Here is a 25486-nt window from a genome sequence, read left to right on the forward strand (position 1 = left end):
TGCCATCTCTTGCAATGAGAGTAAGACTGTTTTAGCCCCTAGTGGAGCCAGTTTATGATGCCAAAAGCTCCTGCCCTGATATGGATTTCAGCCCTGCTTAAAGGGGGGAACCCATTCTGATTGGTTCCCTTCCCCACATGCCTGCCTCCTGGGGAAAAGCAACCAATCAGGGCTGCTGCAGGAGGCTCTCTCCCCTCAAGAGTCAAGAGGAGTTTGGGGGTATGGCAGGGGAAAGCTGACACCATTGTCACAGGAGAGGAGGGAGCAGAAAGACCTTAGCAATTCTGCTTCCTCCTCCCTTCCCCATCCTATGAAAAATGGATTGGCTCTGTTTGCTGCTGCTCCTCCCCCTCCATCCCTGTGCCACCAGGTCTGGGAAGGGGGTGAAGAATCCCTGGAGTTCCAGGAGGACCAGAGGTAAACAGATGGGCAAAGGGCCAATGTGGGAATGGGGGGACAGAAGTGATGAGGGGCTGGGAATGCATCACTAATTGGTGGTCTATGGGATGGGCAGGTGTGGGGGCTGGTGGGCTAGAATGGATGTGGGGGCTGGTAAGTACATAATTCATTTCTGGGCTGGGGGATAGGTAGATATGGGGTTGCAGGGCACAGAATTAATTATTTAGAAATTTGGGGTTTGAGGAGAAGCTGGAATCTCTGCGAGTGCCAAAACCAGCCAACTCTGTATTTGGAAGAGTTGGCAACTCTGATTGTGTCAGTAGGGGAGGGGGTAGGGGGAGTCCAAAAATCAAAAGATAGACCAAAAACACAGTATAATTTTTTTTAAATCTTGTTATTTTAGGGAGACCGAACTATGATTTTTGAACTTTCGAGGTTAGCAGTACTCGACTCCATTGGATCTGGGTAAATTTGACCCTAGGAATCTGGCCATTTAGGACTGCAATATATAGATCAGTGGCCAGCCAGTGCCACATTTATGTTCTCTATGGTGTTTTAATTAGGCTATGTTCCATGAATAATAGGTCACCTTCCAGAAAGCAGATCCGAGACTCTGGGAGCTTCTTCACCAACCTCCCCATGAAGAACTCACTGTCAAAATGTTCTGATCGAATGGAGGCTCCGTATTTCTGGAATCCCACCTCGTAAGGTGAGAACTCCACCCATTCTACAAAAGGATTGACACACAAGACTTTTATTATAATGTTAAGAGAGTAGGAAAAGAAAATGAGACTTACGCAGATGGATAAAGCAATTCACAAATCAAACAATTTTGCTCCCCCCAGCTCCTCTGTGCTGACTGTAGCTTGTATATGATAAGCCATACTACCCTTTTCATTCACATTTGGCGCTGATGTACATGGAGACTAAATTGGTTTCTCATCTCAGGAGAATATTGTCTCTCCAGATAAGAGTTGAGAGACCCATTGATGAAGCCCTGGGTGGAAGCCCAGGATTGAATGAATCTGGATACTCGGACATAGAGGCCAATTAGTGCCAACTGGTTCACTGTTGGGTAACAGCAACTCCTAACAGGCCTGACAAACTCACTACCCTAACACACCGCTTTCATGGTATTTATCCATAAACCATGTTATGTAAGATCTTACCTGAAAGCCAGGATCATGCTGATCATTAATATTATTGTGAAATGTATGTGTGCCTATTATGTAAAAAGTTACATATGCATAATGATAACATGCTCCTAAAGTCTGAATCAAAGTAGGGTTGACAAATGGGTTTTTCCAAGACAAAGGGTAGATATCCACCTATCTATCTTGGTTCACGTGTAAACTAAGCATTGTAAGTCAACACAGTGGAAACCCCCATTAACATATAAAGTCAACAGGGAGATGGAAAGTGAACAGGGAGAGAAGACATCAGAGACTGAACCACAGAGAGCTGGGGATAGACAATGAACTTTGGGGATATAAGAAGAAGGCAAAAGGACACCCCTTGATCCTGCACATGAGGAAGTATTCAGGCAATGCAATTACATTTGTGAAAATGGGATCCCAACCTGCCCTGGTTAGAAACACTATAAAGAACATTGAGGTGACTGCTTTTAGACTGATGGTTAGTCTGCTAAAGTTAAGTTTAGTCTCTAGAAAGCAGGTATTGGTTTTGTTTTATATGTAACCTCTCTGTTTCTATTATCCTTACTCACTAGCTCTTAAATCTTAACCTTTGATAATAAACTTAAGATAGATCTATAGTGAAAACAATCTCAGTGCTGTGATGTTATACAAGAACTGATCCTGGGTTGAATCAGATAAGTTGGTGTGCACATGGTTCCCTTGAGGACACAATACCTAGTATTTCTGTGAGTGTTCAGTGGATAAGGGCTGGACTCTACAAGGGAACAATTCAAAGAGCGGTCAGGGACTGGGGTGAACCTACTGTTAAGCTGCAAGGCAAAGTAAGCGCTGGCATAGCCCACGGGACTGTTTTAGCACTTAGCAAGCTGGTGGTGCAAAAAGGTGGCTCTCCGTCCTGAGCATGCTGACAACCATCACAGATGCTAAGGCCAAGATTTTCAAAAAATGTGGGCCTAACATTAGACTCCAAAGCTTAGATTCAGGCTTCTAAATAAGATCAGATCATTGCCTGTTTAGATATGTATATGGCCCTCCTCATGGTAGTAAACAAGGGCAGTAGAGAAGTACTCTCCTGATTTTACAGATGGGGAACTAAGACACAAGGTACATTAAAGGATTTGCCCAAGGTTACACAGAAGGTCTGTGGCTCAGCTGGAAACTACACTCCAGTCTCCTGAGTCTACAACCAAGTTCCCTGTCCATGTCCAAGTGCCCTATCCTCTAAATCATCTCCTCTCATCTTCAAAAGTAATGAGCACCCAGCAGTTCCCAGGTAAGGACGAATTCCTTTCTCACTCCAATTAAAGGTAAACTTTCCAGAACTGGTGCTGAGCAGGAGGGATTTTTTCCCTTCTCAAAATCCCTTTAGCCTCTCTGACCCATAAGGAACTGAATTCAGAAACAAGGGTAAAGCTTGGAACACTTACCTCTAAATTTAAAAGTGCTGATCTGTTCTGCTTTGACGTTGAGGATTGCATAGAGAGGCAAGGGGTTCTGACCCTGATCCACAGCCTTGCGCTGGTCTGAGAGTTTACTTTCCTCTGGCTAACAAAGGAGACACAAAATATCACAAAGAGCATAAGGAAAATTGAAACAAAATCTGAAACGCAGTAAGAAGAAGCTGCCAGCAGAGTCAACCTAGGCAGCATAAATAGATGTGTTAATACCAAATGCATAAATCTATTGGACATATTGTCAAGCCGGACAGTCTCTGGACACAAATCAGACGTCAAGAATTATAACATTCAAAAACCAGTCAGAGAACACTTCAGTCTCCCTGGTCACTCAATTACAGACCTAAAAGTGGCAATGCTACAACAAAATAACTTCAAAAACAGACTCCAATGAGAAACTGCTGAATTGGAATTAACTTGCAAACTGGACACCATTAAATTAGGCTTGAAAAAGACTGGGAGTGGACTCTACATTACACAAAGTAAAACTATTTCCCCATGCTTATTTTTCCCCCTACTGTTCCTCACACCTTCTTGTCAACTGTTGGAAATGGGCCATCCTGATTACCACTACAAAAGGTTTTTCTTTTTCTTTTCTTTTTTTCCTCCTGCTAATAGCCAATCTTAACTGATCGCTCTCGTTACAGTTGGTATGGCAACACCCATTTTTTCATGTTCTCTGTGTATATATATCTCTTCCTACTGTATTTTCCACTGCATACATCCAATGACGGTGTTTTAGCCAATGAAAGCTTATGCTCAAATAAATTTGTTAGTTTCTAAGGTGCCACAAGTGCCCCTCGATATTTTCAGAAGTGGCCTCCAAATCTCTGTCTGGATTTCTGCATGGATATTTTTTGACACCAGGTAACATTTTCAAAAGCATCTGAATTATTTAGGCAAATCCTATTGACCTTTAATGAGGCAGAGGCAAATTTGCAGAAGTTATTAGTGATTTTGGTGACTCAGCTCTTGAGTGCCCAACTTCAGACACCTTTAAAGGCAGCTGATTTTCAGAGGCTGGTTGCTCAGCACCTTTCGAAAATCAGTAGGGCACTCAAAAACTGAGGCACTCAAAATCACGTGATGCTTTGGAAAATCTTAACTCACGTTTGAACATAGGACCTGGGCACTTTGGTGAACTTTATCCACCTCTATTTCTGAACAGTTATATTTGAGGAGACTGTATGTTTGCACGCACACACGTTGTCATTAAAGGCTCAAAGAAACAGAGAAGTCATTTTCCTTAGCTATAGCATAGCAAGTACGTGCTCCAGGAAGCACTGTATGTACCTCATCATGTAAAAACGCTTCCTGAACAAGTGACCACAGCTCTGTAAAAGATGAGATGTGTCCTTCTTTTGCCCTCTTAATCATCTCTTCATGATAATACTTCAGATGCTCCATGGAAATAACATTCATCTTGCACTTCATCACCTGTTTCTTTGCTAGACTGATTAGCCCTTCCAGAGTTTTCTGTGACCAATCAGTATTTTTGTACAGGTTGGTCATGGTCCTGAAGCAAAGAGGTGATGTTAACAAAACAAGAATTGGTTTAATAATACAAACACGTTACGTTTACCTGGTGTCTTCCACTCAAGGACATCAAGGCACTTTACAAACTTTGATGAATTAAACCTCACAACACTCCTATGAAGCAGCTGAGGATTACTTATGGATGTTCTTGGTCTCTACAGTATTCAGACCCAGATCCAGTATTCCTCGAAGAGCTTGGGGGTGTTTGGATCTGAGGGCTTGGATTGGGCCCTGTGTCCAGTATTGCTATTCCTATTTTGCCAGTGGAGAAACCCAGAGAATTGTTAAGCATTTACTCCTAACCCCTTGGACGCAGTGCAGGGTTCATATTGACTGCACCGGAAGCAGGATTCCTGTCCTAAATACATCTGTTTGGAACATTTATGACAAAAATGAAATTTTCACTGCAATATGCTGTTTCAGCAAAGCCAAAATGTCTCATGAAACCATATCAGTTTTGCTGGTTTTCATCAGGAAGGAGAAGGAAGAAACAGTGAGACAGAGAGAGAGAGAGTGCTTTCTTATAGCCTATAGCCTGGTTAGGGCACTGGCCTGCACTGTGGGAGACCCTGGTTCAAAGTCCCTGCCTCTGCCTGATTCAGTGTGATCTGGGATGAAAAACTATTCTAACTTAGCAGAACTGGGACTTGAACCTGGGTCTCCCAAGCCAGTGACCTAAACACTCCACTGCCTAAAAAAAGAAATCAAGTTTCAATCCAAAAACAGACATTTAAATATAATTCACAAAAATTGTCAAAAGGTTTTGCTTTTGTTCCAGCGCAGAATGACACCAAATTTCAAAACCTCAAAAGTTGCCACGCAACAGAACTGTCATCCTGTGGTCAGCTCCAGTCCAAAGTGACCTCCCCAAATTTACCCGAGTGTCAGTGGCAGAGCCAGGATTGGAAGCCAGAGCTGTTATACAATGCTCCCGCCTCTTCCTCCAGTATGGTACACATGGAGTTTTACATGACCACGCACAACACCATTAATTTTCAGAAGCTGCCCTAGAAGTGTTCCTCAGTCAGGATATGGGGACCCTTGGATGTAACTAACTGAGTACTAAACAAACGCTCGGGGCACGTGAAACAGTGATTCTTTAACATATTTAAATAGTGGGCTACAGATTAAATAAACGTAGCATTTCTAACATTGAAAAAAATCTAAAATAATCTGAAACTGATCTTGCAGTGCAAGTATTCCTATGCAAGATAGTGAAACCTAAGTTTCTTCAAACACATGCTGGTTGCCCTGCAAGAATTAAGAGTGAGGCTAAACAACACCTCTGTTTATATACATTACTTAGGCTATGTCTACACTACTACAGTAAGTCAACCTCAATTACACAACTCCAGATACATGAATAATGTAGCTGGAGTCAATTTAGCTTAGGTCGACTTACTGCAGTGTCTACACAGCACTGGGTCGATGGGAGACACTCTTCTGTTGACTTACCTTACTCTTCTCATTCCAGGTGGAGTCTACCGGAGAGCAATCTGCGGTCGATTTAGTGGGTCTTCACTAGACCCGCTAAATTGACTCCCTGGTGCATTGATTGTTGGAGCATCAATCTGGCAGTAGTGTAGACATAGCATTAGGCTGGGAATACACAAAAGTGGTGGGGAAGAACAGAGGGTATCTCTGTGTGAGGGCAAGTAGAACCTCTGTGTTTATAGGTTCTAAGGCTTTCTACAATGATGTGTGTTCTTTTAGAAGAGAGGGGTTGAAAAAGAGACAAAACTTGGAGAGATTTAGCAGTCCTAAATTGAAATTGTTTTAAAATGCCAACTCAGAGTTTTAGCAATGGACTAGGAGCATTCAAGAACACTAAGGATCTAAACAAGTTACAAGCATTTGTCACTGCATTGAAATATCAGATTTCAGAGTAGAAACCATGTTAGTCTGTATTCACAAAAAGAAAAGGAGTACTCGTGGCACCTAAGGTGCCACAAGTACGCCTTTTCTTTTTGAAATATCAGAGTCCCAGCCATTCTGGAGCTGTAATTTAAAAAAAAATAAAGCCCCTCTCTTGTCCTCACCATGTTGAGCCAGAAGTACCAGTGAGATATGTAGCACAGTCCAAGAGATTCAGCTTCTGGAGACCTAAGAGGTGGCCATACATTGCTGACATTGCCCTGATACTTCCTCCTGTTGCCATGACAGCTATCACTGGGATCTGTTGAAAACAAACATTAACCTTAACATTTAGCTACCTGCCTACTCAGAAAAGACAACTGAAGATCTGGGGTTGGAATCAGCAGATATTCTCGGAAAATGCTTAAATAGAGCCAATGTTTAGTCAGTCCTCAGGAGAGTCATCTTATTCATTGACGTTAGTGAGGAGTGAACCTCAAAAGGTATGTGGGTTCCATTAGCCGCAACTGAACCATAAGAAAGTTTAAAATTTTGAATGAACATGCAAAGTCTCCTTCTTCTCCTCACGCATTATCAGTGGCACTGTGATGATTTATACCGGATAAGAATTTGTCCCTGAGCATCAAGAAAATGTTTTAAAGATCTAATAATGAAAGAATTCAAAGAAGTCATGATCTGCTTAGTGAGCTAAGAGCAAGGGGAATGGGGGGGGGGGAAACGGGCGGGGAACAGTACATCCATCAAATGAAATTATTCTTTATTAATTATTTACTGAACTCTAACAAAAACACATCTAGAAAGGGATGTGTTAAATTCAAAATTCATCCTGGTTCTTAGCAGCAAAGCAGATACTGTGGAATAACAAGAACTTTTTGTGAAAAATCAAAACCAGAAAAATTTCAATTCAGAAGTGTAGGCAGGATGTCTTATGGGAGTTGAATTTCTGGGGCCTCATGCCCCCATTCTCCTCTATGGGCCAGAGTCCCTGGCTGGACCACACTTTCCATTTTCGGCCAACTGTAATATTAAAGCATGGCGTACACAGCAGCATTTTTAAACGCTACTCTGTATATAATTCCAGGATCCTTCATCATTTTTAAATATGGCACTTTGGGGTTCTGTTCCAGCTCCATTAAAATCAATGCATTTGCCTGCAACATAGAAGGTCTGAAGATGAAATTCACTGGGAACTGCACAGATGCAGACTCACCATATCTGAAATATATTTTCCTCTCCCATAACCTCACCCTAGTCACAGGACTGACTGACTCACAAACCTCATGCTCATGCAGATCTCTCCTCAGCTGAAGAACCTTTTTCAAGGCACTAGCAACCACCTTCTTCCTTTTCTGCAAGAAATCTTGCTCCTCTTCACACAGATTGTACCCTAAACGCACATCTAGATTTTCTGGGCTGGAACATACGTAATGATATGTAATCACGCAGGCCCAGATCAGCTTATTAAAATGTAAACAATACATTTTCAGCAATTAAGTTCTATAAAGAATCATGATTCACCATTCAGATTTAAGACACACAAACCAGTCCCACAGCCTCAGAGCAAACAACTGACATTAGCCTCTTCACGGTTTTGCATTGTCTTGGTAACCTTTATGTTTTTCACTAGAAAGTTCACTGAGATTGATGGAATTTCAGCACATATCTAGCAGGACCAGCCTGACAACAGGCTTATTCTCTAAGCATATCTGGTATTTCAGTCATTGAAAGATAGCTAAACTCGAGAGAAATCTCTTCATGCCTCTAATTAGCCTTATCACTGGCACCCCAGCTATGAATCTTTTCTGAGATATCGTGACCAGAACCAAACACAGGATTCCATGTGAGGCTGCATGATTTATCAACGCTATTGTAATATACTATGCTCTGTATTTTCTGTTCTTCATGCATCCTAACATTTTACTTTCCTTAGTTAGTGCTCCTTTCTATTGGCTTCACTTGGGCTGGATTTCCGTTTTTGGAAGATAGCTAGTTGCCTTGAATAACCTCTTGAACCTTGCTTTTAAAATCCTATCTGTTTTTTCCTATTGCTTTCCTGCTTCTCGGTCTCTGCTGGGGTATGTTTAAGAAGGCTCCATGCTGAGAGTAAGGATTTTAATTCTCTCATTTTTCATTTTAGGGCCTTTGCAACTAGGTTCCTCATAGTTTTCAGATTCCCCTTTTTCACTTAATGTCCTGGTATTCATTTATGTTATGGTTTCCCCCAAGGAAGTTTACTATATTGTAGTCCCTCTTCCAGTGGCTCTACTATAGTGACTTTTTGAACTGACTTGTGTGTGTTACTTATGATTAAGTCAAGAATAGCCTCTCCTCTCAAGTGCTTTAGAATTAACTGTCCCAAGAAGCAATAATGGAGAAAGAGGATTTCTTACCAATCATTTACTTGGACCTGCAGCTCCAACTGTGTACCCTAAAAGCAAAGAATTACAATATTAAAAAGACAGGTAAGATTTCAATAAATGAACAATGGTGGTTTAGTGAGAGGGATGGTCTTTTCACTCCCCAATCTCCGTGTCTTCTGAGATGAATGGCTTCCCACGCTCCTCCTCTGTTATCCTTGGGAAGGAGCAGGAGATCAGCCTACTGCCCCCAACAGATGTTCGAGACAGCCTAAAGTTTCAGCAGCAGTGGAATTGACAGCATTGTTTCTGGTTCCACTGCAGAATGAGTGGGATAGACCACCCACCTCCCTGTGGATCCCCAAATGGAGTGGTGGAGCAGCACGCCAGCCTGAGCAGCAGTACCAGGCTTCCCCTCACACCAAGACAAATGTTGGAGGAAGGGGGCCAGCCAGCCCACTGAAGACCAGCAGGGGGAGAAAGGATATAAGTCACTAGGTCCCACCAAAAGGCTGCTAAAGGTAAGAAAGGAGAAGTCAGGGCCTGCAGAAGAGAGGAACACTGAGACTTCTAGGGATGGGGGGATCCAGAGGGTGTCAGAAAGATTTTCATTTTCCCTTCTCCCTGGGAGAAAGGCTCCTGAAGGATTAATTTCTTCACTCCCTAGCCTCACTCCAAGCCTGCCATGAGGTTTAGAAGAGGGAGCACAGTCCCCACTGGCAGAGTAAGAGGAGATGATTGGATTGGCGCTCCTCTAGCTCTGCCTGGTCTATTAGAACTGGAGGAGCAGTCAGCTAGCCAGCTCCAGGGATGATGGGTGACACAAATGTCAATCAGCCAAACATTTTTAGATTAAGATTAAAAAATATCCAGCTGGCCGGAGAGCAATGCTACTTCTGCTTTCAGGAAACTTAGTTTTGGACACACCCACCCCTATTCATCATCTTCAGAAAGGGATGTCCCAACAGGGCTCAGACCAATAAAATGTTGCTATTCTAAAGACAGTGAACTTTCCGAGACAGAATAGCATCTACGAAGCCTCAGTAACCTGATAGTTTTATCCCAGCTTCCTGTCCACCCCACTAGTTTATTGATAGATTAAACAGATTACCAATTGCTATAATGCTTAACAGTTATTTTCCTTTATTCATTCAACTGACCTTTATCTTTGTTCCCTTCAGCAAAAGTCAATGTAAATGACACACATTCACCTTTTCTACAGGAAGGCCTACTTTCACTTTCTGTCCCACACCAAGTAATGTCAGGGGTATTGTTAAGGAGTCATCTGAATTGTCTTCATTCTCTTCCGTATCTGAAACACACTGTGGGAGAGGGAACTTAACTGTTTTATCTGGAGGCAGGAAACATTTCAGATCTGTTGAACAAATGAGCAGCTCTGATCCTCTGTAACTGGGTGGGAGAGTTGTAACAAGTGATAACAAACAGAGGCTATTACCTGCAGCCTGGCTTTTAGTACTGGCTCCCAACTCTTTATGCAGTGAAAGAGGAAAGTATCCGAGTCCATAGTGGTTTTCTGTGTTCCTTCATATGATGCATCCACCGTAAGCACAACGTTTTTATTCTCTAGAGAAAATAGATTTATACTGGGAACATGACTGACTGGGGTACAACAACCAACATAGTCAGCACACTTCTTTCTGTGCAGTTTGCAACTTTCACACAACCCTTCAGCAGGCTACCACATTGACAGATCTCAAGCCACAGCCAACCAAAAATGGCCAGTAGCCGGTATTCTCATTCAACAAAAGGAAATTTGAGACATAATTGGCCTTCCCACTGTTGACTTGGGGGGATCCTCTCCCACTTTTTTTTCACCCACGAAAGCATGTGCCACCTTGGTAACTCTATCCCTTTTCCTTAAAGTTAAGAGTTAAAATTGAAAGAGGATTGAGACTGAGAAGGGCAACTCAGAGACTTTCATTGCACCATATTTTATTGTCATTCAAAGGGCTATTTAGAAACAGTCCTCACTGCGACTTAATATGCCTGCAGCTGGAAATAACAGGTTACTAAAAGGGTAGATTTTGTTGCCTGATACCCTAGCCAGGAAATGGACTCACCTTTCAAATACTTTTTATTCTCCTCCTTGTCCACCTGAACTTCTAAGCAGCAAACTTCACGCGACTGTGAGTGACAATCAGTAAAAGAATGGATGATAAAGAAATATACTAAGAATGTTTCTAATGGGGGTGAAGACTGGAGACATGGACAGCTGATGGGTTCTTGTGCAGTTTGTATCATAATCAGAGCGTGTATGTCAGCTTCCCACTGTTCCTGATTGAGGTTACTTCAACTATCTTCCCTATAACTTATTCCAATTGATCTCTAATGCATTGTTAATGCTACTGTAGCTCCTGGGGATATTTCAGGGACAACTTATACTAAATCGTTAAGGCACATTCAGACAGCATGGCTGGAAAATCTATGGCCAGAAGATCAAAGTCTTACTCCTTATTCAGGAAATGAAGGGGAAAGGGATAAAACATGACTTTAAAAGACAACCCGGGATTGGCAGTTGTAAGGAGAGGTTCCTGCGGAGTGCGTGCTGCCAGCAGCTCTTCCACTACTTGGTAGGGTGCAGTTTGTGCTCCCTAGGCACTGGGCCAGCCAAGGGCATCTCTCTCAGCAGTTCAAAGTAGCTAAAGTGGGACGCAGCACCACTCAGGTTTGGCCCATCCACCCCTCGTAGATGGACACAGAGAGGCAAACGGGCCAACCCTGACTGGCACTACAAGCCAGTGCACTATGTCACAATGCCACTCAAATGGAGGGGTTGGGGCAAAGTGGCCTTCAAGCAAGACAGGGGGCTTTGAGGGTCAAAGTGCGATCCCTCTGAAATCCAGGACTATTGGGAGGTATGGCCCAGGAGGATTAGCAATGTTTCATATACCACCTGCTGGGTAATAACATGAGAGGACTCCAAGCTTGTAAAACTAAATTGGCCGTTTATTAAGAGAGACTGCAGCTAGCATTCCAACCATGTGCATGCAGACAGTCTTCCAGGTGCCTCCTCCAAACTCTTCCCTCCTGCAACCTGTGCTCCTCCCTCCAAGTTCCATGCAGGCTGCTACAGGAAACAGCCTTGCCTTCACTCCACCCCAATTAAGGGTAATGCCAACGCACAGTACCTACATGCCTCAGCCACATTGTGGCTGGCCTTTGAAGAGGTAGACCTAGGGCAAGAACAAATATTTGCACCCTCCCTGCCCTTGTGATGCTACACATGGCCAAAAACTATCTGACCCAAAGTAAACAGAATCAAGCCTCTCACAGTGAATGCTTTCTAGCAGATCTAGAAAGAAACACTGTCTAGAAAACCCTGCTGTATAAAGTACAGAAAGGATTTTCTAGCACAGGGAAAAGAAACAAATGAAGGGAAGACACTTAGGGAAGGAACAAAGGAAAAGTCAAAATTAAACTTACTACTAGGACACCATTTGTAACGAGCTTCTCAGGAGGACCAGGACTGAAAAAACAGAACCAAAAAAATCAAACCAATTTTATTGAGTTGAAGGAATTATTTTAAATGAGCACTTGTAAGTGTACAGTTAAGAACAAATGGCTTCCCTGCTTAAAAATTAATGCAAAACACTAATGTATTTTGAGAGCCCTAACAAATGGAACAGAAATATGGGCACTCACTAAGCAAATTAAACAAAACTTTAAAAAGTTAGAAAATGGAGATACACAGCTGCTATCACATTGAGAAACCAAAAAAACACAAAAACATTGATCCAGGTCCATCTAGATTCATATCGTGCCTGTAGCATGCTATGGTGGGAGAGGTATTCATCTGAGCAGCTTTGGCATTTGGACTGGTTGCCTCAGCTCTTCTGCCATATCTCTGCAGCCTAACTATACACCATAGAGGTTCGCTCCAACCTCATGGGAACAGGTGGAGCCCACCCCAGGGTTCTCATGTTCTCCTGCAGCACCCAGGCCTAGGGTCAGATGGGCTATAATGAAGCATCCCCACTTGAAACCAAGTGCTATGGAAGCCACAAATGTCTTTGCCTCAGATCAACCTGATTTGTGATTAACTGTAGCAGGAGCCAGCATATGATCCATAAGAGGAAAGCAAAAACCACTATAAATACAAATTATGCAATGCTTTAAATTTGGAGGAAATATCCTGTCTGACTCCTCCAGATTATTATTTATATCACGGTCATCTAGGAATCCTGAACAAGGATCAGGATCCCATTGTGCTAGGCACTATACAGACAAGCAATAATAAAAGACACTCTTTGCCCCAGACAGCTTACAGTCTAAGGCCTCGATCCTGCAAACACTTATGCATGTGTTCAGTGGTGAGCTGGAGCCGGTTGTTAAATTTAGAAGCCCTTTTAGAACCAGTTGTTCCGCGAGGGACAATCGGTTCTAAAAGGGCTTCTAAATTTAACAACCGGCCAAAAGTGGCGCCTTAGGTGCCAGCTCCATGGGTGCTCCAGGGCTGGCGCACCCAAGGGGAAAATTTGGTGGGTGCAGCCCACCCACCGGCAGCTCCCCGCCCCGCCCCCAGCCCCAGCTCACCTCCGCTCCGCCTCCTCCCCTGAACGCACCGCCCCGCTCTGCTTCTCCGCCCCCCACCCCCCATTCCCCCTGGCTTCCCGCGAATCAGCTATTCGCGTGGGAAGCCGGGGCGGGCTGAGAAGTAGGTGGCGGCTTCACGCTCAGGCCCAGGGAGGTGGAGGCGAGCTGGGGTGGGGGGGAGGAGAAGCAGAGCGGGGTAGCACGTTCAGGGGTGGAGGCAGAGCGGAGGTGAGGTGAGCTGGGGCCGGGCGCGGGGTGGGGAGCTGCCAGTGGCTGCTCTGCACCCACCAAATTTTCCCTGTGGGTGCTCCAGCCCCGGAGCACCTACGGAGTCGGCGCCTAAGGTGCCACTTTTGATATGATTAGTGGGGGGAGCAGCCACTCCCCCCCCAGCTATGCTACTTCGCCCCTAGGAGCCAGAGGGACCTGCCGGATGCTTCCTGGGAGCTGCCCCAGGTAAGCAAGGCCAGGACTCCTCACCTTGCCCCCCGGCAGGTCCCTCTGGCTCTTAGGGGTGGGATGGGCACCCACAACAGTGGCCCATGAGACCCTCCTGCCCAGTTCTGGGGGCAGTCAGGGGACAGGGGAAGGGGGTGGATGGGGCACGGGTCCCGGGGGGGGGGCATCAAGGAATGCGGGGGATTGGATGGGCAGGAGTCCAGGGGGGCGGGGATGGACAACGTCCCCCTCATGGGGTGAGGAGGGAACCGGTTGTTAAGATTTTGGCAGCTCATCACTGCTTGTGTTTATTTATTACTGTGAATAAATCAATGAGACTACACTCAGTAGTAAAGTCAGTGAGACCACTGAAATCAATGGGACTACTCATGGCAGTTGTAATAAAGTGAATTTGCTGTGTTGGTCCCAGGATTTGAGAGAGACAATGTGGGTGAGGTAATATATTTTATTGGACCAACTTCTGTTAGTGACACACGCAAGCTTTTGAGCTACACAGAATTCTTCTTTAGGTCTGGGGAAGGAAATCTCAGACACACTGATTTCACAGTAAAGTATGCATAGGCATAAGTGTTTTCATAGATCTTTAGGCCAGAAGGGATCATTATAATGATCTAGTCAGACTTCCTACATAACAAAGGTCATAGAATTTCACCTAATGATTCCTGTAGGAAGCCTGGAACTTCTGTTTGAGTTGTAGCATATCTTTGGGGAAAACACACAATCTGAATTTAAAGACTGTGTGATGGAGAAATTGTTCCAATGGTCAGTTACTCTCACTGTCAAAAAATTGTATCTTATTTCTAGTCTGAATTTGTCTCACTTCAGCTTTCTCATTATGAATTTTTCTGCTAGATTATAGAGCCATCTATTATCAGAGATCTCTTCCCTATGTAGGTACTTGCAGAACATGCTTATGTCACCCCTTAACCTTCTCATAGATAAAACTAAATAGCTTTAAAAGTCTGTTATCATAAGGCATGTTTTCCATTATTTTCCATTCCATTCTTTTCTAATCATTCTTGTAGCTGTTTCCTAAACCATTTCCAATTTTTCAACATTCTCTTTGCAATGTGGTCACCAGAACTGGATGCATTATTCCACCAGTGGTCTCACTGATGCATTACACCTCCTCCCTACTTGAGAGTCTCCTTATTTAATACATCCAAATACCTCATATGCCCTCTTAGCTACAACATCGCACTTGGAGCTCATGCTAGTTATCTACCATTACTCCTAAGTCTTTTTCACTGTCACTGCAATCCAGGATATTGTCTGTCATCTTGTAAGTGTGACCTACCTTCTTTACTCTAGACCTTGCATCTGGCTGTATTGAAATGCATCTTGTTCAAAAGAGTCCACCTTACCATGCAATGCAAATTGGTTTCTATAAACTGACTTGTCCCAATGTTATTTACCATTCCACCTATTTTTGTGTCCCCTGAACAACTTATCAGCAATAATTTTATTTTTTCACCTAGATCATTGATAAAAATATGGAATAGCACTGGACTGAGAACAGACCCCTGTCCACTAGAAATACCTGCAATAGGTGTACAAAACTGATAAATGGAGTCAACGTGTGTTGGGATAATGAGATAAAAATAAAACAAAGTTAAGCAATAAAACTGTAATCTCAACTCTCCTCTTCTTTTTTTTTTAATGGAGGAGGAGGAGGAGGAGGAGGAAGATACATTTCCAATATTACATTCATGTTGATCCTTGTTGTGAATTTATTACCACCACCTTACCAGTCTACACATACCACTCAAGGGCCTACAACTTTGGACTTTTACTCACATTGTCTCCATCTTGAATTCCACTTCCAGAGAATCCTGTTTCTGAAAAGAAAAAGGGACAATACGCATCAATCAATGGTATCATCCCAATTCAGACCAGAACTATCCTAGCTTCACTTTCTGGACAAATCTCTTCTACCAGACCCTTGATGGACTATCAGGGATGTTATCAGATTATGCTTCCTTTTACTGCTGGCCAGTGAAAATGAGAATCAAATGAAAGGAAACCCACAGAACCTGGCAAAAGGAACTCCCCCTGAAATAATTGTTTCATTTAGGAAATGTATGAGTTTTCCTCAGGTTTTTCACCATCAGTTTTCACATTCTTAGGGAAGCATCTGAGCATGAGGAGAGTAAAATTAAGTCAAAGGGTAGAAAGCTATTGATTTGGACCACATAAGATAAATAGCACTTTGGACAGACCTAAATGATAACAAGTTGTCAACATTTGTTAGCCTCTCACAAAGATAGTGGCATAACAGAGAATGAATGTTTTTTTCTGACTCTAGGAAAAGAGATTTTTGGTGCCACTGCTAATAAACATTTAATGAAACAGGACAGGGGTATCAGCTCATGCAAAGCCAAAGCCAGGTCACTATGAGAAGCAGATGAGACAGCAACATTCTACTCAGCTCTCCTGAAATTTCAGTCCTTACCTCTGATTTCAAAGAGAATATCTTATAGATGACCTCTCCAGGCCTGACTTTAGCAACGTCAAACAGAACAGTGAATTGTGCGTCATCTTTGGTGAGTGAATCCTCATCATAGACTGTCAATTCTAGGATATTCTGGAAGCAGAAGGGAAGATGTGTAAGAATTCTATACCCTAGTTAAAGAGACAAAAAATTAGGTAATCTTTGTTACATTATCTTTCAGTTGAGAGAAGAGAAGAACAAAGGAGGCAGCGCATTCCTTCACGAGCCTAGCAATGTGGAACTCAGCTATTAACTAAATTCCAAGAAACTGGTGCATAATGATTCAATCAGTGTCTTTTCAGTCATCTATTGTATCCTGTGATGGGAAAAATGGTACCTCTCTTGAGAGCCTTTGCTGTCACCCAGTTCAAGGAACAATGATTTCAGCTTCTCCATAACCAAGATTGTCTCAAATAAATCAACTAATCTCCGCTGTTTTACTCTGCACGATCAGCTATTTGCAATTCGGTCTCAAGAGCATTTCCCTAATTTGTCTACTATGTTTGATCAGCAACATTTAAAGTAAAGCCTCTGGACTCTTCATAAGGATGAATTCTCATTGTCTTAAGTACCTTGACCTCATTCTGGATCCTGAAGTAAAAGGTCTCATTCCAGACAGGGTTATCAGTTTTCTCGATGGTTTTGGTCTTGACCTTTTTATTTGAAGCTGTTGGCAGCCACAGGCTCACGTAGCAATCAGATGCAGTGACTGCAAAAGAAAAGAAAAAGAAATGACATGCCAGTATTTTATATCAAATGCTTAAAACTTGTTTCAGTCTTAGAAGCGGACATGAATGACATTACCCAGCAGGTTTTGGGGAGAAAAGAGAAATGGTCTATTCCAGAGAGAGAGAGAGAGAGAGATGGATGGATGGATGGATGGATGGATGGATGGATGGATGGATGGATGGATGGATGGATGGATGATACCACAGAGCTGTGCTCCATCCAATATCTGTCTCTGACACTGTCTAGTACCTGATGCTTCAGAGGAAGGTACAAGAAACTCTACAATGCACAGTTACTGAATAACCTGCACACACAAAAAGTATCTTTCTAGCCCCATTCGAGGTCATCTTATGTCCTGGAGCATAAGGGCCACTTATTTCCCTTCAGAAGCTCTAGGCTATTTTTAATCTTTATTATTATACATCCGGATATTCTTATTAACCACACATTTATTTGAATCATTGTGGAAACTCACTCAACTGCCTTTTTGCTCAGGGGCTTGGCTGTAACATTCTACCTGAAAAACTCAAGACACAAAGGGCCACTCAAAGATACATAGTGTCTGGTCTGTCTTGCAGCCAGGGTTGGGCCAAGATTCTGCATGGCTTTGTGAAGTGAAATGTGTAGGGTCTCAGCCATATTTCCATAACTAGCATAGCACATCTTGGAGTGGGATGGTTTAACTGGACAGGTCAAGTTACTGTACATTAGGGGAAAGTGCAGGAGAGGAGAGTTAAGCAACTGGAGGAGTGGAGTCAGGGTGCCTGTCTTTACTGGGGTTATTCAAAAGGATTTCTCACCAACTATGGAGGATCTCTGCAAATGGGAGGTGAGAGGGTCCCAAAGTACATCTGTGACGAGTTGGACCCCGCTTCCAGGGTGACACCTGATGTGCTGGGGTCCCACCGAGCCTGCCCATTCCACCAGCCTGGGCTCCCTCACCCTGTCCTGCTGCACGCACACACACAGAGGCAGAGGTAGGGATGCACTCAGCTGTAGAATCACACAGTCTGCAATCTGTTCTGTGTGGGAAGACTCAGCTCGGGGAATTGCCCAGCACTCTGGTGCACACGCTCTCTGGAGTGTAAACCCAAATTTATATTATCTTGAGCTGTATAGAGATCTATGTAGTGTAAGCTCATGAAATTCACCCCCTGCCTCAATGTGAAAGAAGATATGCACAGCTTTTTGTTCCCCCAACCCCCGGTCATGAATTGTACAAACTGGGTTTTGGCATAAACAAAAAAATAAGTTTATTAACTACAAAAGGTAAATTTTAAGTGAGTATATGGGATAGCAAACAGATTAAAGCAGATTACTGAGCAAATAAAACAAAACACACAAACTAAGCTTCACACACTAACGAAGTGGTCACTAACCAGTCAATCGCAATCTCCGGTGGTGCAGCGTGGCTGCCGCTAAGGCAGACTCCCTACCCTGGCCTCACACCGCTCCCAGAAGTGGCCACCACGGCCCCGGGGGCGGGGGTCTCCCTCTGTATGCTGCTCCTGCCTGCAAGCACCGCCCCCACAACTCCCATTGGACGGGAGAGCTACAAGGACGTTGCTTGCAGAGAGGGGCCGCGCGCGGAGCCACGTGCTCCCCACCTTCCCCACAGGGGCCGCAGGGGTGCATTGGCCCCTTCCAGGGGTGGCGTGGGGCTGGAGTAGGCAGGGAGCCTGCCTTACTGTCGCTGCACCCACTGCCAACAGGGAGCCACTGGAGGTAAGTGCTGCCCGATGGGAGGCCGTACCCCAACCCCCAGCCCTGACCCCCCTCCCAGAGCCAGCACCCTGTACCCCCTCCTGCACCCCAACACTCTGCCCCAGCCCAGAGCCCCCTCCTGCACCCCAACCCCCTACCCCAGGCTCAGCCCAGAGCCCCCTCCCACACTGTGAACCCCTCGGCTCCAGCCCAGAGCCCGCACCCCCTCCCTAACCCCAACTCCCTACCCCAGCCCGGTGAAAGTGAGTGAGGGTGGGGGAGAGCGAGTGATGTTGGGGGGATGGAATGAGCAGGACAGGGCTTTGGGGAAGGAGCAGGGCCTTGGGGAAGGGGCAGGGTAGATCCTGGGTTACCCTTAGATTCAAAAAGTGATCTTGGGCGTAAAAAGGTTGGAGACCACTGCACTAAGGAATACTGGCTACAAATCATAATTTCTCACCCTAAGTGTTGTTTCAAGCAGGTTTCAGAGTTTCTTGAAGGTAAACTGCACTGCTTGCAGTGTAAATCTGCAGGGATTCCTTTTGCAGGCCGACCTTTCTCACCTGGGCTCAGCCCCTGCCCACCCCCTCACCTAAGTTCCTTTGTTTCTTCAGGTGTTTTCAGCAGTCTTCCTTCTTGGGTGGAGAGGCAGTGGAGAAGAGCCCTGATTAACTCACTCCCCAGCCTTAAATAGGATTTGCATATGGCGGGAATCCTTTGTTTCCTAGTTTGACCCCCCCATCCCCTTCCCGTGGAAAAGTACCAGCATTTCAAGATGGAATCCTGTACGAGGTGACATGATCACATGACCCTGCAATGTCAAAGCCGCATCCCAGGAAACTTCCCAGGAAGGAGGAAGATTAGTATCTTTGAAGTCCTACTGTCCTTCCTAATGGCCCATCCAGGCTGTTTGCATACTGTCTGGTGGGCGTTTCCCACGTGAAAATACAGTTGTAACTATTACATACTCAATATTCCCAGCTTCAGATACAGAACGGATACATGCATACAAATTGGATAATCACATTCAGGAAATCATCACCTTTCCAATGATACCTCACATGACCCATCTTGCATAAAACATACCTTAGTGATGCCATATTCATATCATAACCATATTTCTATGAAGAATATGAGGCATAATGTTACACCAGCTTTCAAAAGGGGCAAGAGTAGGCCATTGGGAGGGGGGATATGTAGGGAGGGAATGCTAATTAAGAGGGGTATTCACAAGAGAGACCCATTTTGTCTGCATACTCAGCACATATTTAGGACTGGTCCTGCAGGTTGCTTTTCTTATCAAGGGAGAATCAATATAATTTTGTGTGGCTGAGAATCTGGGGACTGCAGAAAACAGAGGGGTTTAGGCTGCTCAGAATTCTCTACGTTGCCCTGAGACACTCTAGGGATTCTGAGTGTCTGTGGTACCTTATATCTTTTTAAAACACGTGGAACATTTGCATTTCATACAGACTGGCTGACGAAACTCCAGTCTATGAGTTGATTTATCCACGTGTGAAAACCATAAACAAACTGTTCGAAGCAGATTAACAGACTGCAATGACTGACTGCAAGGACAATCAAAAGGAAACACAGTTGGGAGTCTTCTGTCCCACTATCTCCCTGAAAGACTAGGTCCGCACATCTGCAGGTATTTCAGGCATTTGATGCCCCCCCGCTCCGACAATAATCCAGGTGCTACCTCTTTAATTATACTGCATTTGCTTCTCAAATATATTGCTCACAGTCAGTGAGCTCTGGGAAGTACTGAAGGAAGAACACAACTCACAGAGGTCTTTCGAGGAGATATTCCTGGCTCGTATGACTCTCACAGAGAGCAGGCAGTTGGGAGAGGTTTTGATCTGCAGAGAAACCAAACACGAGTTTCATCAGCATAAAATAACAACAACATTAAATATATTCCAAATAGGACAGAAAAGGGCTTTTCTACTTACTGTTTGCTCTTATTCTTCTACTAGTAACTATTGTTCATAGTGGAAGGATACATTGCATGACTACCACAATTACCGTTACCCCCTGAAAACTGGTTTTTAAAATGGTTTTCGTCTCCGCCCCCAGGTAAATTTAGAATGAAGGAACCTTGCTCTAATTTAATAGCAACAAGTTATGCCAGGGAATGTATTACAGGTTATTGGGTACATGTCTTGGCTGGATGAAGGTATGAGCTGGGAGGAGCCATGGTCTCAGCCTCTGACAACATTTACTGTCAATTCAATGCTGCCGCATCTTCAGACTTCCTGAGTGCATTGATGGCTGTCGAGCCTGGTTACGCTGCAGATCTGCTGGCAGCAGTGCACCACCGACCCAAGTTGAGCCAAAACTGAGCCTTACATCACACCAACCCTGGCGGCATGTAGCTGCTTGAATGAGCTCTGTCTAGATACTTATACTGAACCCCACCGTGCTCTCTGGGCACTTGATAGGGTTCTGGCACTGCAGCCACCCTGTGGTATCAGAGCACTGTCCAGGGATCTAGGCATTAGGACCCATTTTTCATCAAGTCTCAAGATGGCCTCAATTCAGTGTGCCCACAACTGACTGCGCTATGAAAAATCACATTTGCACACACTAACTGAATAGCTGGGCCTTTGGATGCATTAGGAGCTAAACTCTTCCCCTTCCAGATAGGGGATTTAATCCTTAATCTAGTTATGTAGTTACTGTAGTGTTTATTCATAAAGAACTTGCTTTCATCGGCCTAACCTACCTGGGGGAAATTGACCAGCATAGCTAGTCTGAAATAATACAGCTATAGAAGAATAACTCTCCTGTGTGGATTCTCTATTCCCAAATAAAAGTATTTTTATTCCAGAATAATAATCATTCTACTTTGGGAATAGTTCACTCGACAATAGCTATGCCAGTCAATTTCCCCATGTGGACAAGGCCTAACAAACAAGGAAATTGGCTTCCCAACTGTTCCTCTGAGCCAATCACAAGAGTTTGACTCACACATCTTCATATGCAAAAACTCATTAACATGTGAATGCTGGATTGTACAATCAGCATTTCTGGCTGGATTTCATTAACATCCTAAAACCAGGTTTTAAAATTAATGGCACCGCCAGCACAATATGGGCCATATTCTACTCTCAGAACTCGTCCACGCTGGAGAAATTTAAACAATAAATTGTCCCCTTCAATCAGTACAAATGGTCTTGCATTCAGATACAAAAAGTGCTGCAATCAATTGTTGGGAGGGCAAATAAACACAGCAAGTGCCCTGGGATTGTAGAGGGTAAACAACAACAAAGTCCCAGTTGTTGCAGACTGAATCAATTCAGTGGTAGCAAGGATGAATCTTTGTTTCACCAATGATGAGTCGTCACTTGTGACAGTTGCCACCTTGCCCGCTTCACCCCCCCAACCTCTTGGGGTTCTGTGGCGTTAGAGTGCACAAGTCTACCAGAGCAGCAGGTAGAAACATACAGGATCCAACTTCACAATGGAACCAAGGCCTCAGTTACTTCAGGTTCACTCCAGTGTAACTGAGATCTAAATTTGGCCCAACCACTTTAGCATGAGCTAAAGGTAAGGTTTGCTGTCTTCATAACACAGCAAACTACAGAGGACATTACAGCTAATTCAAAATCATAAGCACCGATACAGTTTCTGAACGATTGTCACAATATTCACGTATCTATACCTTTCCTGCTGCTCTGGAGCATCCTTCCCTTTCCCGTGTGCACTGTATTTTCCCATTTTTTTCTCTCAAAATAGGTACATACCAGTGATTAGCACTCATGTGTACATATTCAGAGTCAAATGTGTACAGTTCAGCACAACTGCTGAGCTGACCAAAACAAAAACAAAGAAAACAACCCTTTATTTTTGCATGAAAATGAATATTGACTTCAGTGGGTGATGAATTCAGCTCTGGGTGTCAATATGTTTGTGTAGTTCACACACCTTGGCCTCATCAGTACTCAAGTTTTTATAGGTCTCACAGCAAAGGAAAGTGTTATGGAAGGTTTTGAAGGAGGCTAATGAGTTCACTTTGTGGATGGTTACAGGGAGCGCCTCCCAGGAACGAGGGGCAGCATGGAAGAAAGCACAAGAGAGCTTGTTTGAAAATTTAACATATGGATGATGGAGGCTGGCATCAGGGCTGATCAGAGACACGAGATGACTTTGCAGTATCACATGAGAGATGATAGGTAGGGTGGGGAGAAGACATGAAGGACCTTGAAAGTGAAAACAAGTAGCTTATGTTTGATATGATGGAGAAGAGGGAGCCGGTAGAGAGACACAAATAGGGGTGACACGGTCAAAGCGATGGGCTAGCAAAGTGATCTTTGAACAGCATTCTGAATGGATATGAGTGGGGCAAGAGTACATGTGTCAAGGATAGAGAGAAGGATGATGCACTAACCAAGATGTGAGGTGACGAGAGCCTGTGCAAGAGTTTCCGCTGTGTGGATGGATGGGAAAAGCAGTGTCTAAGGGATGGTATGCAGCAAGAATCTATAAGACTAAGACATAGCCTGGATGTGAGGAGCTACAGAGAGGTCTGAGTCAAAAATGGTGCACAGGTTAGGGCCCTGAGTGATAGAGAGAACTGTAATGATGTCCACAGTGATTGAGAAAGGAGCTAGAATGGAGGGTTTATCATCTACTTGTGTCGATATCAAGTCAAGTTCAAAGTCTCAGTTGTTTTCTTCAAGGAGCTCATTGGCTTGGGGCCAGTGTATCTAAAAGATCACTTGCTGCTCTGGGATGAAGACCAGAGTTGACACCTCCACTCCTCTGGCCCACAGGAACTCTTTACAATAAGGAGAAAGCTCATCTGTGCGGGATACAGGATTTTCTTGAGGATTGTTCCAAGACTGTGGAACAAATTCCCACAGGAGCCAAGAACCATCATAAATCTCACCACCTTCTGTTCCAAATGCAAAGCATGTTTCTTCAACCCATTTTCTCTAACATAAAGAGAGCAACATGTACACTTTAAAAAAAACAGCCCCCAAACCCTACCTAAATAACACACTACAGAGTACACACAGTTCACCTGATGGAGAAAATATGTGAGAGAGAACAAGTCACATGTGACAGAAGGTAGTCAAATCACTTAATGCAGCACTGGAAGACATTCTGATACTACTGTGATGAGGGCAATATAAGAATCTGTATGGAATAGAATCTGCTAAGCCCCCTATAATCCTGCTCCCAAATCCCCAAAAACTCATTGTTTCACTTGTCTCTCTAGAACTTTTACAGGTCATCTCAGGTCCATTCCATGCAGCCAGTCACATCCTGGGCCTGATCTTCAGCCTAGATATCAAGACTGAGGATATCACAACCCAGCTACTGTCTTGGATAGACCATCATCTCATTTAGGCAGTGGTCAGAGACCTTCCAAGTCACAGGTAACAAGAAAGACCAATGATCCTGATTTGACCACAAAGACTCATGGACTCCAACAAATTCCAACGCCTGCTAAAATACAGTAGCACTGCACCAGGGGTGCTGGGAATACAGCAGCAGCTTGAACTAATAATAGCAACCAAATGCACAGCTTCCATCATGTACCAAATGTATGGTTTTGTTCAATGGTTTTCAGCACTCCTGCTATAAAAAGTGTTCCAGCACCAGTCTCCACCCATAGGATGAAGAATTGGGGATCTGGTGAATAATTATCATTCTATTCTGGCCTCAACCATTGACACAGTGGCTCCCAGATGTCTCCTTCCTTCCCATCACCCACACAGATCTCCTGGGTTTTATGACACCCTGCACTGGATGAAGAGAGAGGGGTTAGAAAGTTGAGTGCTCAAGGGTGAAAAACAGAGGCTGATACAGGCAGGATCAAACATAACTAAGTCTTCATAGCCTTTGTGAGGCTGTATTACAAGACAGGAAAATCTTCTTATCAGAATCCATTAAAGCTACCAACTCCCACCCCAAGGAGCTATCCAGAGTGGGAGACCACTTCATCAATTCTGAATGCCTATAACCTGCATCAGAACTGAGCACCAAGCACTGTGAAGAAGTAACAACATATTTGGCTGAAACAATCACAGACATTCTGGAAGCCTCGTCAGATGGCACAGATCTGCTTCACTTGGAGCCACCAACCAACAGCCCCCCTACATTCCTGGAGTTCAATACATTCACTCATCAAGAAGTTCTGGACACCCTATGGGCATCCCATCCCAGGACTTGTGAATCTGACACATGCCCTTTCTGGACTTGTGAAAGAGAGTCATCACCAACTAGTGCCACTCCTGACCAAAATAGCCAACACTTCATTCAGAAAAGGAAGCTTCCTTTCCTCTTTCAAACATGTGATAGTCCAACCAACACTGAAGAAACCCTCCTTGGATACACTGGTTCTAGATAACTACTGCCCAGTGTCGAACCTCCCATTCCTGAGCAAGCTCATAGGGAAGCTAGTTAGATGAGCTTGTATTCAGCTTTGGCTAAAGCCAACATCGTAGACCCAGCACAATCTGGATTCAGGTCAGGACATGGAACTGAAACTGCTTTAGTGGCACTGATGTATGACCTTCTCCTATCAGTGGACAGAAGAATCTTAGAAGTGTAGGACTGGAAGGGTCCTCAAGAGGGCATCTAGTCCAGTCCCCTGCACTCAAGGCAGGAATATGTAATAACTAGCCCTGTTCCTGACAGGTGTTTGTCCAACCTGTTCTTAAAAACCTTCAGTGACAGAGATTCCACAACCTCCCTAGGCAACTTGTTGCAGTGCTTAACTACCCTGACAGGAAGTTTTTCCTATTCTCATCCTCCTGG

At 44.1% G+C, this 25486-nt stretch overlaps 1 protein-coding gene across 5 annotated transcripts in view; it reads right to left on the minus strand.

Annotated features, from left to right (window-relative positions):
• The window catches only part of LOC311521741 (cytosolic phospholipase A2 beta-like), a 73364-nt gene that overhangs the window by 11735 nt on the left and 36143 nt on the right, over window positions 1-25486 (minus strand). For all 5 annotated transcript variants that reach the window (XM_084630286.1, XM_084630290.1, XM_084630287.1 and 2 more), the window contains 14 exons: window positions 20505-20577; window positions 16855-16991; window positions 16244-16375; window positions 15589-15629; window positions 12223-12265; window positions 10860-10923; window positions 10235-10362; window positions 9990-10100; window positions 8812-8849; window positions 7699-7834; window positions 6586-6722; window positions 4304-4526; window positions 2984-3101; window positions 989-1126 (listed from right to left, as the gene is read on the minus strand). In XM_084630286.1, the coding sequence (XP_084486412.1) occupies window positions 989-1126; window positions 2984-3101; window positions 4304-4526; window positions 6586-6722; window positions 7699-7834; window positions 8812-8849; window positions 9990-10100; window positions 10235-10362; window positions 10860-10923; window positions 12223-12265; window positions 15589-15629; window positions 16244-16375; window positions 16855-16991; window positions 20505-20577 (1519 nt within the window). The remainder of the gene's footprint in view (window positions 1-988; window positions 1127-2983; window positions 3102-4303; window positions 4527-6585; window positions 6723-7698; window positions 7835-8811; window positions 8850-9989; window positions 10101-10234; window positions 10363-10859; window positions 10924-12222; window positions 12266-15588; window positions 15630-16243; window positions 16376-16854; window positions 16992-20504; window positions 20578-25486) is intronic.

This window comes from Lepidochelys olivacea, assembly GCF_965140295.1.
Source record: "Lepidochelys olivacea isolate rLepOli2 genome assembly, chromosome: 6".
In the NCBI taxonomy this organism is placed as follows: domain Eukaryota; kingdom Metazoa; phylum Chordata; order Testudines; family Cheloniidae; genus Lepidochelys; species Lepidochelys olivacea.